The sequence below is a fragment of the Mustela lutreola genome, chromosome 9, assembly GCF_030435805.1.
Source record: "Mustela lutreola isolate mMusLut2 chromosome 9, mMusLut2.pri, whole genome shotgun sequence".
Taxonomy (NCBI): Eukaryota; Metazoa; Chordata; class Mammalia; order Carnivora; family Mustelidae; genus Mustela; species Mustela lutreola.
This window is the reverse complement of record NC_081298.1, coordinates 22,125,898-22,140,199: the sequence shown is the minus strand read 5'-3', so window position 1 is coordinate 22,140,199 and position 14,302 is coordinate 22,125,898. Positions and strand designations below refer to the sequence as shown.

General features: G+C 49.7%; 1 protein-coding gene across 2 annotated transcripts in view; it reads right to left on the bottom strand.

Annotated features, from left to right (window-relative positions):
* The window catches only part of SLA2 (Src like adaptor 2), a 30,727-nt gene extending 17,237 nt beyond the window's left edge, over window positions 1–13,490 (bottom strand). The window contains exons 1-5 of one of the 2 annotated variants that reach the window (XM_059133307.1): window positions 12,893–13,490; window positions 9,933–10,066; window positions 4,515–4,614; window positions 4,056–4,142; window positions 2,195–2,298 (exon numbers count right to left, since the gene is read on the bottom strand). In XM_059133307.1, the coding sequence (XP_058989290.1) occupies window positions 2,195–2,298; window positions 4,056–4,142; window positions 4,515–4,614; window positions 9,933–10,023 (382 nt within the window). In that variant the 5' untranslated portion in view covers window positions 10,024–10,066; window positions 12,893–13,490. The remainder of the gene's footprint in view (window positions 1–2,194; window positions 2,299–4,055; window positions 4,143–4,514; window positions 4,615–9,932; window positions 10,067–12,892) is intronic. The other variant, XM_059133306.1, reaches the window with a different exon arrangement.
* Window positions 13,491–14,302: the final 812 nt, after the last annotated feature.

Sequence of the window (14,302 nt, the reverse complement as noted above, 5' to 3'; positions counted from 1 at the left end):
AGAGCGAGCACAGGCAGACAGAATGGCAGGCAGAGGCAGAGGGAGAAGCAGGCTCCCTGCTGAGCAAGGAGCCCGATGTGGGACTCGATCCCAGGACGCTGGGATCATGACCTGAGCCGAAGGCAGCTGCTTAACCAACTGAGCCACCCAGGCGTCCCTCAAATCTAATCTTAATCCCAGCAATCTTGTGTATATTTATGGATCTTTAATATTTTTTTTAAAGATTTTACTTATTTGTGGGGTACTGTGTGGCTCAGTCATTAAGCACCTGCCTTTGTCTCAGGTCATGATCCCAGAGTCCTGGGATCAAGCCCCGCATCGGGCTCCCTGCACGGTAGGGAGCCTGCTTCTCCCTCTCCCCCTCCTCCTGCTTATGTTCTCTCTCTTGCTGTGTCTCTGTCAAATAAATACATAAAATCTTTAAAAAAATAAAGAAGCAGGGCACCTGGGTGGCTCAGTGGGTTAAGCCTCTGCCTTCGGCTCAGGTCATGATCTCAGGGTCCTGGGATTGAGCCCTGCATCGGGCTCCCTGCTCAGTGGGGAGCCTGCTTCCCTCTCTCTCTCTGCCTGCCTCCCTGCCTACTTGTGATCTCTGTCTGTCAAATAAATAAATAAAATCTTTAAAAAAAATTTTTTTAAAGTTACCTTTAAAAAAAATAAATTAAAAAAAAATAAAAAAGCTTTTACTTATTTCTTTGAGAGAGAGAGTGCACTTGCATGTGTGTAAGCACAAGCAGGTGGAGGGGCAGAGGAAGAGGGAGAAACAGACTCACAGCTGATCAGGGAGCCCAATGCTGGGCTTTGGGATCATGACCTGAGCTGAAGGCAGACGCTTAACCGACTGAGCCAACCATGTGCCCCGTTTATGGATCTTTAAAGATCGTTTTCTGCTTCCTCCTTTATTTCCCAGCCAGTTCCTCTTGTACATGTGCCTTCTTAAGAAGGGGCAGTAAGTGCTGGTCACTATGTGGTTGTGGCTGAACCAGACCAAAGAAGCGGGGGTATGGGGCAGTTGAGCAGAGAGCACTTCCTGTGGCTTCTCAAGCTCCCTGGGGCCTGGTTCGCAGCACCCCTGCCCCAGTCAGCTCCACTGCTGCGGTTTCCTGTTTATAGCCTGCACTCAGGCCAGCCCCCAGCCCCAGCCCGCCTTTGGGTGTAGGGGGGATGGTAATGCTGTCTGTAAAGTAGCAGGAGAGGGGAGAGGTCAACCCAGTGAGCTTCTGAAAGAAGAGGAGGAGAGGCAAAGATGTGCTAGAGGGGGCCCCAGGAGGGAGACCGAGAGCAAAGGACCCTGACAACCCACCATGGTTGGTTCAATTAGGGCAAGCACAGAAGACCTGTCCTCATTCCTGAGTATTGCCCCACTAGTCTACCACTGAGTTTGCAATTCCACCATTATTGTGATACATGGGCCTTTCTTGGATATCTGAAGTGAGGAGGACCCCAGCTGGGTTTGAATCCCAGCTTCATTGCTGTATTTATCCCGGCAAATCATTTCTCCTCCCTAAGCCTCAGGTTCCTCATCTGTAAAATGCGGACAGTGGAACTACAATCCTCACAGGGTTGTTTGAAGACACTTAAAGGGTCCATCATAAAAATCAGCATCACCACTTGTGTAACATCCTTCTCTGCCCCACCATAAGGGTCTCAGGGCAGCAGCTCGGAGGGAGACAGGGGCATCAGAGACAGACTCTATTAGCTTTGTGTTTTGTTTGTGGAAGTCCTGTACCCGAAATGGGAGAAGGCACATAGGAATGTGCAATGTGACATGTCCCCACCCCTCTTCAGGCCTTTGTTTCCCCATCCTCCCCATCTATACAGCAGAAAGATCAAGAGCTGACTTTGAGTTTTCTGGCTGGCGACCCAGGGAGGGCATAGAGACCTCATGAACTTGACAATTTTTTGCCAAGTTGTGTCTTGGGGAGGGAGGAATCATTGCTGGTCAGGGCAGGGAAATCCTGTGACCATATTCTATTATAAGAACCAGTTACTAAAGTGTAGGCTGAGCCTGGATCCCCACAGTGGACCATTCACACCTACTTTTAGAAATGGGATTTCATGGCAGCAACATAGTGGTCAATGAAACTGCCTGACTCCAAGTCCAGGTACTCCAGCCCTTCACATTTGACCTCCTGCCTATACCACCAAGCTATCTCTTGGTTTTCAAGGACAAGCCAGGGCTGAGCTTACCCACCTCTCCTGGTCTGGCTCTCCCGGATGAGAAAGGCACCTCCAGAGTTTCCAGGCAGCAACAGCAGTTCTTCAGCTTTCTCCCGGCTCAGACCCTCATACAGCCACCTGCAGGAGGGACAGAGAGAGGTCAGCTTGTGCGTGGGTGGGCCAAGACTACTCAAACCCCTCCTCCCTCTCTGGTCCTTAGAATTCCACTTGTACTTTGGTCTCTAAGGGCCCCCCAGCTTTGTGTTGGTCCCGGCTCCAGAGGCTGCAGAGGACAACCTCATGGGGTCAGCCCCGGCCTTTTCTGCCTGGAGACCTCATTCCCAAGTAGCGAGGAGGGCAGGAGAAGGGGGGATGATCACAGACTCCTAGCACTGCCCAGCTCGTACCCCTATGCTAGCCAACTCTCCTTTCCAAGAATTGCCTATGTGTATGTGTTTAATTTTAGTAAATATTTTCTTTGAACATTTTAAAATTTAACTTTGCAGCCAGAAGGCATGCGGGTGAACATGTATTCATTCATTACCAGTGAAATGTAACTCCCACTGGAGCTTATTTGTGGGTAGAAATGTTGGAACCAGAATGCTCAAGACAATCTAAAGTCTTGGAAAAAATCATGCAACATATCGATCACCATATGTGCCTCCCAAAGCACAGACCTTCGTGACCTACTCCTCGGGGCTTCTTTTCCTGCTGGATTGTTGAGTCCTCTGGCCCCCTATTTTCTTTTGTCCTTTCACTTAATCCCTCACCTATATGTCCATGAAGGGCTTGACTGCAATGGAAAGTTCAGGGTGGTTTTGCAGGAATTTTTTGCTTACTAGTCCAACAGCCTTCTAACGTCCCCAGAGTAAAGTCCTGTAGTCCCCAGGAAAACCTACAGAAGCCAGCTCTATGGAAATGGCTGTCTCCCTGTCATCCTGTGAAATTCCACAGTCAAAGCTAGAGTCAGGGTTGAGTTCATTCTAAGGAGATAAACCAGAGAAGCTGTGACCCTCTTGGTGCCAGCAGCAAACTTAGCCTAGTTTTATAGTAAATAAAACAAGTCATTCATAGGACTTGTAAACACGGAGGAAGCAGACGGAGTGGCAAGGGAAGGGGACTTTTGGAGGTGACCAGTGTCTCCTTGGATGCAACTTTAGTGCTGCATTGAGGATGCAAAAGCTCTGACCAGTGGGGCCAGGCGAGCAGGAAACACACGGCCAATGACCTCCACGTGAGTGGATTCTGCGAGGTGTCCACATGTCTTGGGAGCCCTGTGCTAATTTCATCAGAGCCAGACATTCAGCAAGCCTCAGAAAAGGAAGATCATCCAGTGCTGGAGCAGTACTTTCTCTCAGAACAGAAGAGCGGCCATCACAGCACATACAGAGTACCTGCCTGACTCCGTGTTATGCAGGTTGATCCCACTAAAAGACAGTTCCCTTCCTTTCTCTCTCATGACATAGAATTTGCTCTGAAGTTGGTTTCTTTTGTCACTCACTGGTGGCGAGCAATGGCATCCCCCATGTCCTGCCTACTGTGAGGCCCCTCTTAGAAAGGCAGACTTGCCAAGATGCGAGGCCCCACCCCTTCATTTTCTTGCCTCAGGACATTTAGGACACATGCAGAAGCTCCCTTTCAGCACTCTCCCCCATTGAACTCCCAGCCACCCTCCAAAGCCCAGAGGACGTCTCTATGGGGCCTTCCTGAGCCCCCTCCTCCAGGGTCCTGAGTCTTGCAGGCTCTTCTTGAGTTCGCTCTTCTTGAGGGCAGGGCCTGGGCCTGATTCTCCCATCCCCAGTTTGGCTCAGTGCAGGACTGGCCATAAAGGACCACACTTGTGGGAAGAGAAAGTAGGAAGTTCTGCTAAGGCAGGGCGTGGGGTGTGAACTCACCCGTGGGAGATTTTGGCCACGTGACTGTTGGGAATGCTGTATTCTGTGCCTGAAGCATCTGATACCACTGTCCACCAGTCTCCATCTCTGGAGAGAGAAAAGAGAGGGGAACTGCTCATTTAGGATTCCTGAGGACCTGCCAGGCTGGCTCCTGCAGCTGGCCGTCTGTCCCACCTATGTTTCCCAGGTCTCCTTGCACAGGCCAGTGCTGCTACCTCCTGGGCAGGAAACAGCAGGATTCTGGGGCCCCCTGCAAGGCCCTGCCCACCACTCACAGCTCCCCCCTACAGGTGTGTCAGGCTTCCTAGATCCCACCATTAGGGCCAAGTGTGAGCTCAGTGCCAAAGGCCATGCTCTTTTCTCCTGGAGGGAGGGGCCCCATCTCCCATGAGGGCATCTTCAGGTGCCAGGGGAAGGAAGCAGAGCGCCCCACCTTTCCCCGACTGGGACAGGACTTACTCAGAGATGATGGTCAATGGATCCCCCAGGCTCAGTGGCAGCTCCGTGTGCTCGCCTACTGGGAAGGTGCCCAGGGCCACAGCTGTGGCCCTGCTTCTCTCTGGATGGAGGGACAGAGGTGGTCATTCTCTTGGCCAGTCCCCTCTCCATGTGAAGTCTACTGGAGTCTGGGCTTTCCATCATCAACCAACCCAACCATGAACACCCTGGGGAGCATGTCTGCTGGGATCCCAGGAGGACTACCCTGGTATTTGAAGATTTTCCAGTGGCCTCTGAAGAGCCCTACAGATGCCCAGACATCTTTTGGGGTCACTCAGGGAAAGGGTTGGTGTGGCAAGAGGAGTGGGGCTCCTGGCTACAATTGCTTTTTATATGGAGATGTTCAAGAAGGTCTTGATAAAAGGATTCTGCTGCTCAGCAAACTTTAAAAGTATAGCTCTAAGCAGGTATCAGCACAGATCTTGGAGCTCAGTTTCTAGAAGGTGGTTTCTAGAAGTTCTAATGATGTGAACACTGAATGGACTAACATTTAGGGCTGAGGTCCAGGGTAAGCATGGGAGGAAGAGGGCTGCTGGAAGGGCCAGTGAAATCACAGATGTGGACAGGCTTTGTAACTTTAGAGTGCCATGCATGTGGGTAGCATGTCTCTCCCATGGTGTTTGTCCAGAATGACCAGTGAAGGTCCGTGCTGCCCCAAGAAGAGGTGGGGTGCCAGGGGCCCGCTTTGCCAGGCCTGGCCCAGAGTAGACACCTAAGAGGTATGTACAGCCCAGTCAAGTGTCCTGGCCTCATGCCTGCCATTCTTTACTGAGCAGCTGCTATGTCAGGGTCTGACTGGGTACATCACTCCAGCCCTCTCAAGCTCCTGAGGTAGTCCTCTCTGGTCACCACATCACACAGCAAGGCAACTGAGGTGGGACAGGGCACTGTGCCAGGAATGGCTCCTATGCCAGTCCCTATTCCTCTGCCCATGGGGCGCTGTTGGGGTGGGTGACCATTGTGGCTACTCATGGGCCCAGGTTGGGGGTACTTGGCAAGACAGTGGTAGCACCTCTCCGAAAAAGGCCCAGACTCCCTGGGATGCTGACATTCAGAGAGGGATTCACAGAGCTAGAGGATGCCAAGTTCCCCCCCTACACCACACCATCACGCCAGGACTGGTCCCAAGGACATGGCGGCCAAGAAGACAATTTTGAGATTGGATGGTAGGTGGCAAGTGGCTCCCTCCGCACAGGATGCTCATGCCCTCATCTACCTCAGGGATCAGCCCGCCTAGTCTGATTAGACGTCCTGATGCCTGTCCAGGCCTTCTCATCCTGGAAAACCCAGCCTCCACAGGCTGCTGAGATTCACTTCACCCACATCCCTCCCTCTCCTTCCTCTATCCCATTTCAGTAGGGGTCTCTGAAACAAAGGGAAAAGAGAGACACACTTGTCAGCACATCAATGCATCAAGCTATGAAAAACAGTCAAGGTCAACACGAAAAGTTTATCTGTTTATCTCATAGATGCTCCTGAAGGGGCCAAGGCCTCAGAGGGCTCTGTGATACCCTCTAGACAGATGCCTCAGGAGATAGGGGAAGGAGAACAGATGGACAGACAAGGACCGAGCAGATGGGGGGCATCAGTGGGGCAGACCTGGAGCTGGAACTGTGTGGTATAAGGGCCTGTACTCCAGGTGGACACGGGAAGAATGAGACTGTGATCCTGGAAAGGGACTGGTTCCTATGTGTTCTCCCAGACACATGTGCATATCTATGTGGTGACTCTGGACTGGAGCTCCTCAGAGCTGTGTGCTGCACAGGGCCATCCCACAGGGCCAGGACATGCCTGACGCCTGCATAACAATGTAAGCAAATCTTGTGGAGAGCCTCCTTCAACAATGGTGAAGCCAAGTGGCCTGGAAGGACCCAACCTCTTCTTCTCCTGGAAGCCTTGGCATTGAGCCCCATATTGCCCCTGGGCTGCATATGCTGTCCCTGATGGACCCATCTGCCTGGCTGACTCGCCTTCATCTTTCACACCCTGGATAATATGTCCCTTCCTTGGTGAAGCCTTCCTGATGAGTCTCTCAGCACACACTCTTAATCAGAGTCCCTTAAAATGCACTGTCACCAAAATTGAACACAATTGTAATTGATTATGGGTTTAGAGCCTGTCTTTGGGGCTTGACTGTCCCTGAAGGCAGGGACTGTGCCTATCTTGTCCATTACTATACCCCCTGGTCCTGGCACAAGGCCCAGTATGGGGTAGAGACTTGGTAGATCCTAGATGGATGCAAGACTGATGGATGAATGATTCATGGGAGGGGCTGCCCCAGATCTGTGTTCCTGCTGGGCTCAGGGGTTGACATACCAAGAGAGAGGCCCTTCCCTCCCCCGTGGACCCTGTCAGAGAAGGAAACGCAGCTCCCCTCATGTCTCACTGGCAGGGAAAGCCCCCAGAGCACCTGCTGGGAGTCAGCCCCCTCAGCAGCCTGGCCATGACTCAGAGCAGCTTTGGGGCCATAGCCTATGCTAGATTCAGAGGAAATGAGGGGGAGGTCTGTGTGGTTTCCAGGTCTCTTCCTGTAGGGCCTGGTGGGCCCCAGGCTCCCTGCAGACTGAGAGACTAAAAGGAGGCACCTGCCTCCCCACCAGGAGAAGGACAGCACCTAGGGTGTTAATGTCTGTGGGAGGCTGGCATTAGAGAGAGGAATATCTTAGGGCAGGGCTGAGGACGGGGAGGAGGCCCCAGCCATTACAGGGAAGTTTTCAGACTGGGGATAGTTTCTGCCCAAACACAGACATCCAGATATCTGGCTCTACAGTCTCCCAGTTCTGCTTAAGGGTATGTCCATGTCCTTCCTCCTAAAAGTGCTGCTTGGTTTAGAGTGGTTTGTAATCTGTGATGGTTAATTTTGTGTATCAACATGGCTAGCCCACAGTACCCAGATACTAGGTCTAACAGCAGCCTAGATGTCTAGATGTTGCTGTTAAGATGTTTTTAAGATGAGATAACAATTTAAGTCAGTGGACTTTGAATAAGGTAATTACCTCCCATAATGTGGATGGGTCTCATTCAGTCAGTGGAAGATCTTTTTTTTTTAATATAAAGATTTTATTTATTTATTTGATAAATTAATAAAGACAGACAGAGATCACAAGCAGGCAGAAAGGCAGGCAGAGAGAGAGGAGGAAGCAGGCTCCCTGCTGAGCAGAGAGCCCCAGGACCCTGGGATCATGACCCTGAGCAAAGGCAGAGGCTTTAACCTACTGAGCCACCCAGGTGCCCCGTATTTCCACATCTTAAAATATGTTATCCTGTCAGTATAGCTGATTCTTTTCTTTTTTTTTTTTTTTTAAGATTTTATTTATTGGGACGCCTGGGTGGCTCAGTTGGTTAAGCAGCTGCCTTCGGCTCAGGTCATGATCCCAGCGTCCTGGGATTGAGTCCCACGTCGGGCTCCTTGCTCGGCAGGGAGCCTGCTTCTCCCTCTGCCTCTGCCTGCCATTCTGTCTGCCTGTGCTCGCTCTCTCCCTCTCTCTCTCTGATAAATAAATAAAATCTTTAAAAAAAAAAAAAGATTTTATTTATTATTTGAGAGAGAGAGAGAGCGCGAGCGCACAAGAGGGGGAGGGTCAGAGGGAAAAGCAGATTCCCCAATGAGTGGGGAACCCACTGTGGGGCTGGATCCTTGGGACTCAGAAACCATTACCTGAGTCAAATGCAGACACTTAACTGAGTAAGCCACCCAGGTGCCCCAGTATACCTGATTTTTTTTTTTTTTTAAGATTTTATTTATTTGACAGAGAGATCACAAGTAGGCAGAGAGGCAGGCAGAGAGAGAGAGGAGGGGAAGCTGGCTCCTTGCTGAGCAGAGAGCCTGATTCGGGGCTCGATCAGGACCCTGAGATCATGGCCTGAGCCAAAGGTAGAGGCTTTACCTACTGAGCCACCCAGGCACCCCAAGTCAGTGGAAGATCTTAAGAGAAAGAGAGTGAGGTCTGCCAAGGAAGAGGGAATTCCAGACTTGACCCTGGAATTCTGTAGCATTAACTTCCTTGGGCCTCTGGCCTGCCAGCCTGCCCAGCAGATTTTTGCCTTGCAAGCTCCCACAGTTGCATGAACCAATTTCTTAAAATAAATTCTATGTCTATACACACACACACACACACACACACCCACGTACACATACCCTACTGGTTCTCTTTCGCCGGAAAACCGTGAATACATCATCAAAACCCCAAATCAGGATGTGATTTGAGAAAGGATTTGTGGGTAATTTGGGGCAACAAGAAACAAACTGGGCCTATAGTTTCGATATCAAAATTATAGAATTTGGGGCGCCTGGGTGGCTCAGTGGGTTAAAGCCTCTGCCTTCGGCTCAGGTCATGATCTCAGGGTCCTGGGATTGAGCCCCACCACCAGGCTCTCTGCTCAGTGGGGAGCCTGCTTCCCCCTCTCTCTCTCTGCCTGCCTCTCTGCCTCCTTGTGATCTCTGTCTGTCAAATAAATAAATAAAATCTTTAAAAAAATTAAAGAATTTCTAGGATATTTTGATTGTCCAATTGTCTTAAAAACTGGCATTTTTAGTTAGGACTATCTTGAAAACCACAGTCGTAGGCTCAGCATAGGCATTATAGATCCTGATTTTTTCCAACTACCATAGCTCTAATTTTGCTTCCAGTATTTCACAGGATAAGCAGGGACACTGTGGGGGTACCTGGGTGGCTCAGTGGGTTAAGCCTTTGCCTTCGGTTCTGGTCATGATCTCAGGGTCCTGGGATCGAGCTCCACATCGGGCTCTCTGCTCAGCAGGGAGCCTGCTTCACTTCCCCTTCTCTCTCTGCCTGCCTCTCTGCCTACTTGTGATTTCTGTCAAATAAATTAAAAAAAAAAAAAAGACACTGTATCCTATAGAACTTTCTGTGATGAAGGAAATGTTCTGTAACTGTGCTGTCCAATAGGTAGCCACTAGCCACATATGGCTACTGAGCACTTGAAATGCAACTGGTGTGACTGAGTAGCTACATATTTAACTTAATTTCATTTTAATGAATTTCACTTTGAATTTAAATGGCCACAGACAGCCAGAGGCTATTATAACAACGTACCTTTGGAGAGCTAGAACTAGGGTTGGTCTTGGAGTTGCCAGCTCAATTTCTCAATAAACTGACTGAGGAGGAGTGAAACCCTCCTGGTTAACACCTGTCACTCTCCCACATTTTCTAGTTTATCTGGTTGTTCAACATTCTGACTGCTGAAATGTAAGCTCCCCCAGAGCAGGGACCCTGCCTGCATGGTTCGCAGGGAAGGTCCTGGTATACAGCAGGTGCTCATTGACACCAGAAGCCGTGCTGGAGTGGCAGGTCAGGAAGGCTCACAGAGGCAGCAATGTCTGGGGCTGAGCAGCCTTACTGTGTCTGGGAAGCTTACCTGCTTGCATGGGCACAGGGCCCGGTTCTTGGACAGAGGGACTCGAGCTGGGGCTTGGCAGGGTTTTCCCTCTGCTGGGTTGACCTCCCATCGTTCCTCAGCAGAACACTCGGAAGTACATGGCCAAGAGAAATCTGAAAGAGATGCTGCAATGGACACAGAGGCCCTGGTCCCCAGACACCCTCTCCCTCCCCAGCTCAGTCCTGCTGACAAGAGCAAATGATCCCCCTCCCAGCAGGACCAGGCTCCAGCCCCTCCACCAGTCTCTGAAGAATTTCATCTCAGCAGCTGGACCCTGTTTCCTCTGGTGGGCCCACTTTTCCATACTCCAGCCATGCTCTGTTCTCTGTTTCTGGGCCTTTACCTGTATGGGGGCCCAGCCACTGGCTGGACTGCTCTTTCCCCTGGGAGCCTGTCTGGATCCCACCCTTCTCTGGGAAGATTTCTCTGCATCCCCCAGCCATCATTCCTATGACCTACTCAGAACCATTTCCTGACCTGGGATAACATTGGCAAGGGACCATGAAAGGAACCGTGACTAAGGTTAGAGGTAGGCAAGGGGGAATCTGAGGCGGCTTACAACAAGCTAAGGTGACACTGAGCACACAGTTATTGGTGTCAACAGGGCAAAGTAAGATGATTGGGAAGCTGTACGCCACAGGGATGACTTGCGAGTCTTTGGAGGGATTGGCTGTTGAGCCATTTCCCTGCTCTTTGCCTCCATTTCCTCGTCTGAAAAAAAAATGGGGATACCAATACCCAGTATTTGGGTCCAAAAGATAAGGCATGCAAGAAGCTTGGTCAGGGCACACTTTTTATTGCGCTCTGAATGTTGCTTCACCGGAGGCCACTCCTGGGAACTTTCCCCATTTTTATTTTTCTCAGCAAGCTGTTGCATTCCTTCCCAAGTTTGGTTTTGTTTTTAGATTTTATTTTTAAGTAATGTCTACACCCGACATGGGGCTCAAACTCATAACTCTGAGATCCAGAATCATATGCTCTACTGATTGAGCCAGCCAGGAACCCCCCTTCCCAAGTTTTAATTACTATTCATTTATTAGAGTGTTCACTTGTTTAATTTGCCATTATTCCACAGCTCAGTGAGGACAAAGACCTCTTTTTGCTTTCCTATTTCCTCAACAATTCATAAGGTACCTGTCCCATAAAAGACATTCAACACACTAACTAAATGGATAGTGATTAGTAGCTCTCTGGACAGGTGTCTTAGAACAATTTTAATTTCCAGAGTAATGCTAATTTTTTCAAACATTTTATCAAAGTGTTTCAGGAAAGTGTTTTCATCCTTTCATTCTGGTCATCCTTTTCATGGAGACGGGGAATAGTTATCCTAGCTTGGTTCCCTGGAGGAGCTCACAGAATGGCAGTGACATAGCAGGCTCTGGCCTTGCCTTTGAACCCCTCACCATGCCTGGATAAAATTGGGTTTCTGTCATTATCATGGAGAGTTCTGTACTCATGGGGATGAAGTTCCTTAATAGAAAACAGGTCCATCTTTAGGAAATGGCTCCTGGTAGCCACTTCCTTCTCAGACTTTGGGATCCTGAAGCCTCAGTAGGATGAGACGGTATTGCTGCTTCTTGAGGAGGTCTCTAATGCCCTCCCTGCTAGGGTTCCCCTTTACATCAGGTTTTCAACATTCCTGCTGCTCCCCAGCCTTTCCTTTCCCCTTGGGTATCAGATACAAGCTCTATGCTTAACTGTGCAGACGTTGAGTCCAGAAAACCTCAGAGAGAGAGCTCTCCTGGGTAGTATGAGTGATTAATTCAAACCAACCAGGCTCCAGTTGTTACCTCCTCACACAAAGCACGTAGCCTCTGTCTCGTCTTTGAATCGGGGATATTACCAACTCCACTGATTTGTGGGGAGAGGTGCGGAGCTGACATAGAGTGGGTGCTCAGTAATTGTTAGTTTCCTTTCCCCTCCTTCAGCAAGACAAAGTCACCACAATCACCAACTGCACTAAACCCAGAGACTTCTTCCTACAGCAGATGGAGCTGGGGGATGGACCCAAGAGAGGTAGGAGAACCACACTCACGCTGGAAACATCCCCTTCCCTGAGCTCTGCCAGCTCCCTTCACCTGGCCTGGTCAGGGCCAGACAGCTTCCTGGAGGTGAAATAAAGACCACGGGGTACACGTGCCCAGGTGGTGGTGGTGGTCAAAACTTTAGAAATGATCTAATTATTAACTGCACAAACATTTGAACAATGTACTGTGTGCCAGGCACTTTCTTGGGGGCCTGGGCCAGTGGGTAGAAGGAAAGAGTAAAGGCCGCTGAGACCAGCAGCACACTGCCTGCTGTTGTTTTTTTATCTTTTCACTTAACCCTTTGAGAGGCTGGCAGCTTTGAAACCCATTCACATACAGTGATCAGGGCTCAGAGAGGGCACCCTCGTGCTCACTCTCACACGACTGCTTAGTGCAGAGCTGGGTCTACAGATCCACGTCTTTTGTGTTTTTGTGCTTCTGAAGATATTTCTCAGTGATGGGGGTAGGTGATGAATTTGGTTTGAGCTAAAGGGAGACCTGTCTCTCTCAAGTGAGAAACATCACCCTTTGGCAAGGAACTGTAGACTCTATATCCAAAAACGTCTTCAGAGATTAGAATTCAGACTTCTTTCATTCACTGATGTTGGGAGGCTGTAGTCAAGAGAGGGCCCCAAAATCATACAAGCACATTGGTGACTGAGATGGGACCAGAATGGGCATGAAGACAAGCTGGAGGGCATAATGTAATTCTCGGGGCGGCGGGGGCGGGGGGCAGTCAAAGGCGGAAGGAATACTGGAGCCTGGGTTCCTTCAGGGACCCTCAAAACTACCTCCCTTACATTGTCAACAGAACAACTTATTTTCCTGGAACTTTTCCCCCACTATAAAGCCCACTCCCAGCCTAGCATTCTTCATAGTCCTGGGGCCATCAGAAAACAAAAGCAAACATACTTACTTGATTTCCTGTCATCAAAGCTTGGGGCGGAGGCTCAGCTTAGATGCCTGCTTTGGTTGGAGAGGTTAGGACGTTGGAGGGCCCTTCGGAACATCTGCCAAAGTCCTTAGTCCTATGACACTCAGAATCCTCTCAGCCTGGGAGACTCTTCAGGGAGATGCTTTTGGTAACCCTTTGGGTAGCTCTGCATCTGCTGTGGTCAGCAGTTTGTAGACCTGGGATGAGACAGGGGACTGGTGCTCCTTAGGGACCCCCCAACACTGGACAGCCCTCCCAAGCACAGCCAGGCCAGGGAAGAAGGCCCAGGGCTCTTTCAGCTTTGTCATAGCGTCCTCGGGGCTCCCAGCTCACACCTGCAGGCTCTGTGGTTCTCATAACCACCCATTTCCTCTGACGGCATCACAGACCATCAAGGAACCACCTTCCCCAAGTTCCTGTTTCTAAAGGAGAAGCAGCTGCCTTGTCATGATCCCAGAGGGAGAGGTTTTTCTCTGGTTTTGTGGTTTGGTCCTGCCTGAGGAACACAGAACTGAGGTAAATGAGGAGTTTCCCATGCTTACCTGACCATTATAATCATCTGAAGTTCTTGTCGGTATCAGATTCCTGGGCTCCTCCTCCATCTTCTGAATCCAAGCCACCAGAGGAAAGCCGAGGAATCTGAATTTTATATACTCCAAGAGATGCCCTCAACTGGCTTTGGGGGAAGCACTGCCTTGGAGTGCTGTGTCCTAACCTTTAATGTATACAGGTATCCCTTGGGGATCTTGTTAAATAGCAGATTCTAGTTCAGTTGATCTAGGTGGGATTGAAGGCTCTGCATTGCTAACAACCCACAGGCAATAACCACATAGCTGGTCCATAAACCACACTTTGAGTAACAAGACCTGGGTAGTGGTTCTCCAAGTGTGGTCCCAGTCCTCAGCATCGTGTGAGAGTTTGTTAGACACAGGAATTCTTGAAACCCATCTCAGATCTACTAGATCAAAACCCCATAGGTGGGGCCAGCAATTGCTTTCCACAGCCCTCCAGGTGTTCTGATGTATAGCCTATATTTGAATGTCACTCAGCTAGGATAAATCAATTTCTGACAGAACTGCCTGTGATTGTGTGTTACTTTCAGTCATTAAAATTTAAATAAAATCCCCATCTGATAAAATCTAACCACACATACTGCTACCTTTCCATTAGGGGCTTAGTATTCTTGGAGACATGATTTTTTTTTTTTACCTTAAAGATTTTATTTATTTATTTATTTATTTTTAAAGGATTTTATGTATTTATTTGCCAGACAAAGATCACAAGTGGTCAGAAAGAGGGGTGGGGGGAAAGTAGGCTCCCTGTTGAGCAGAGAGCCCGATGTGGGGCTTGATCCCAGGACTCTGGGATCATGACCAGAGCTGAAGGCA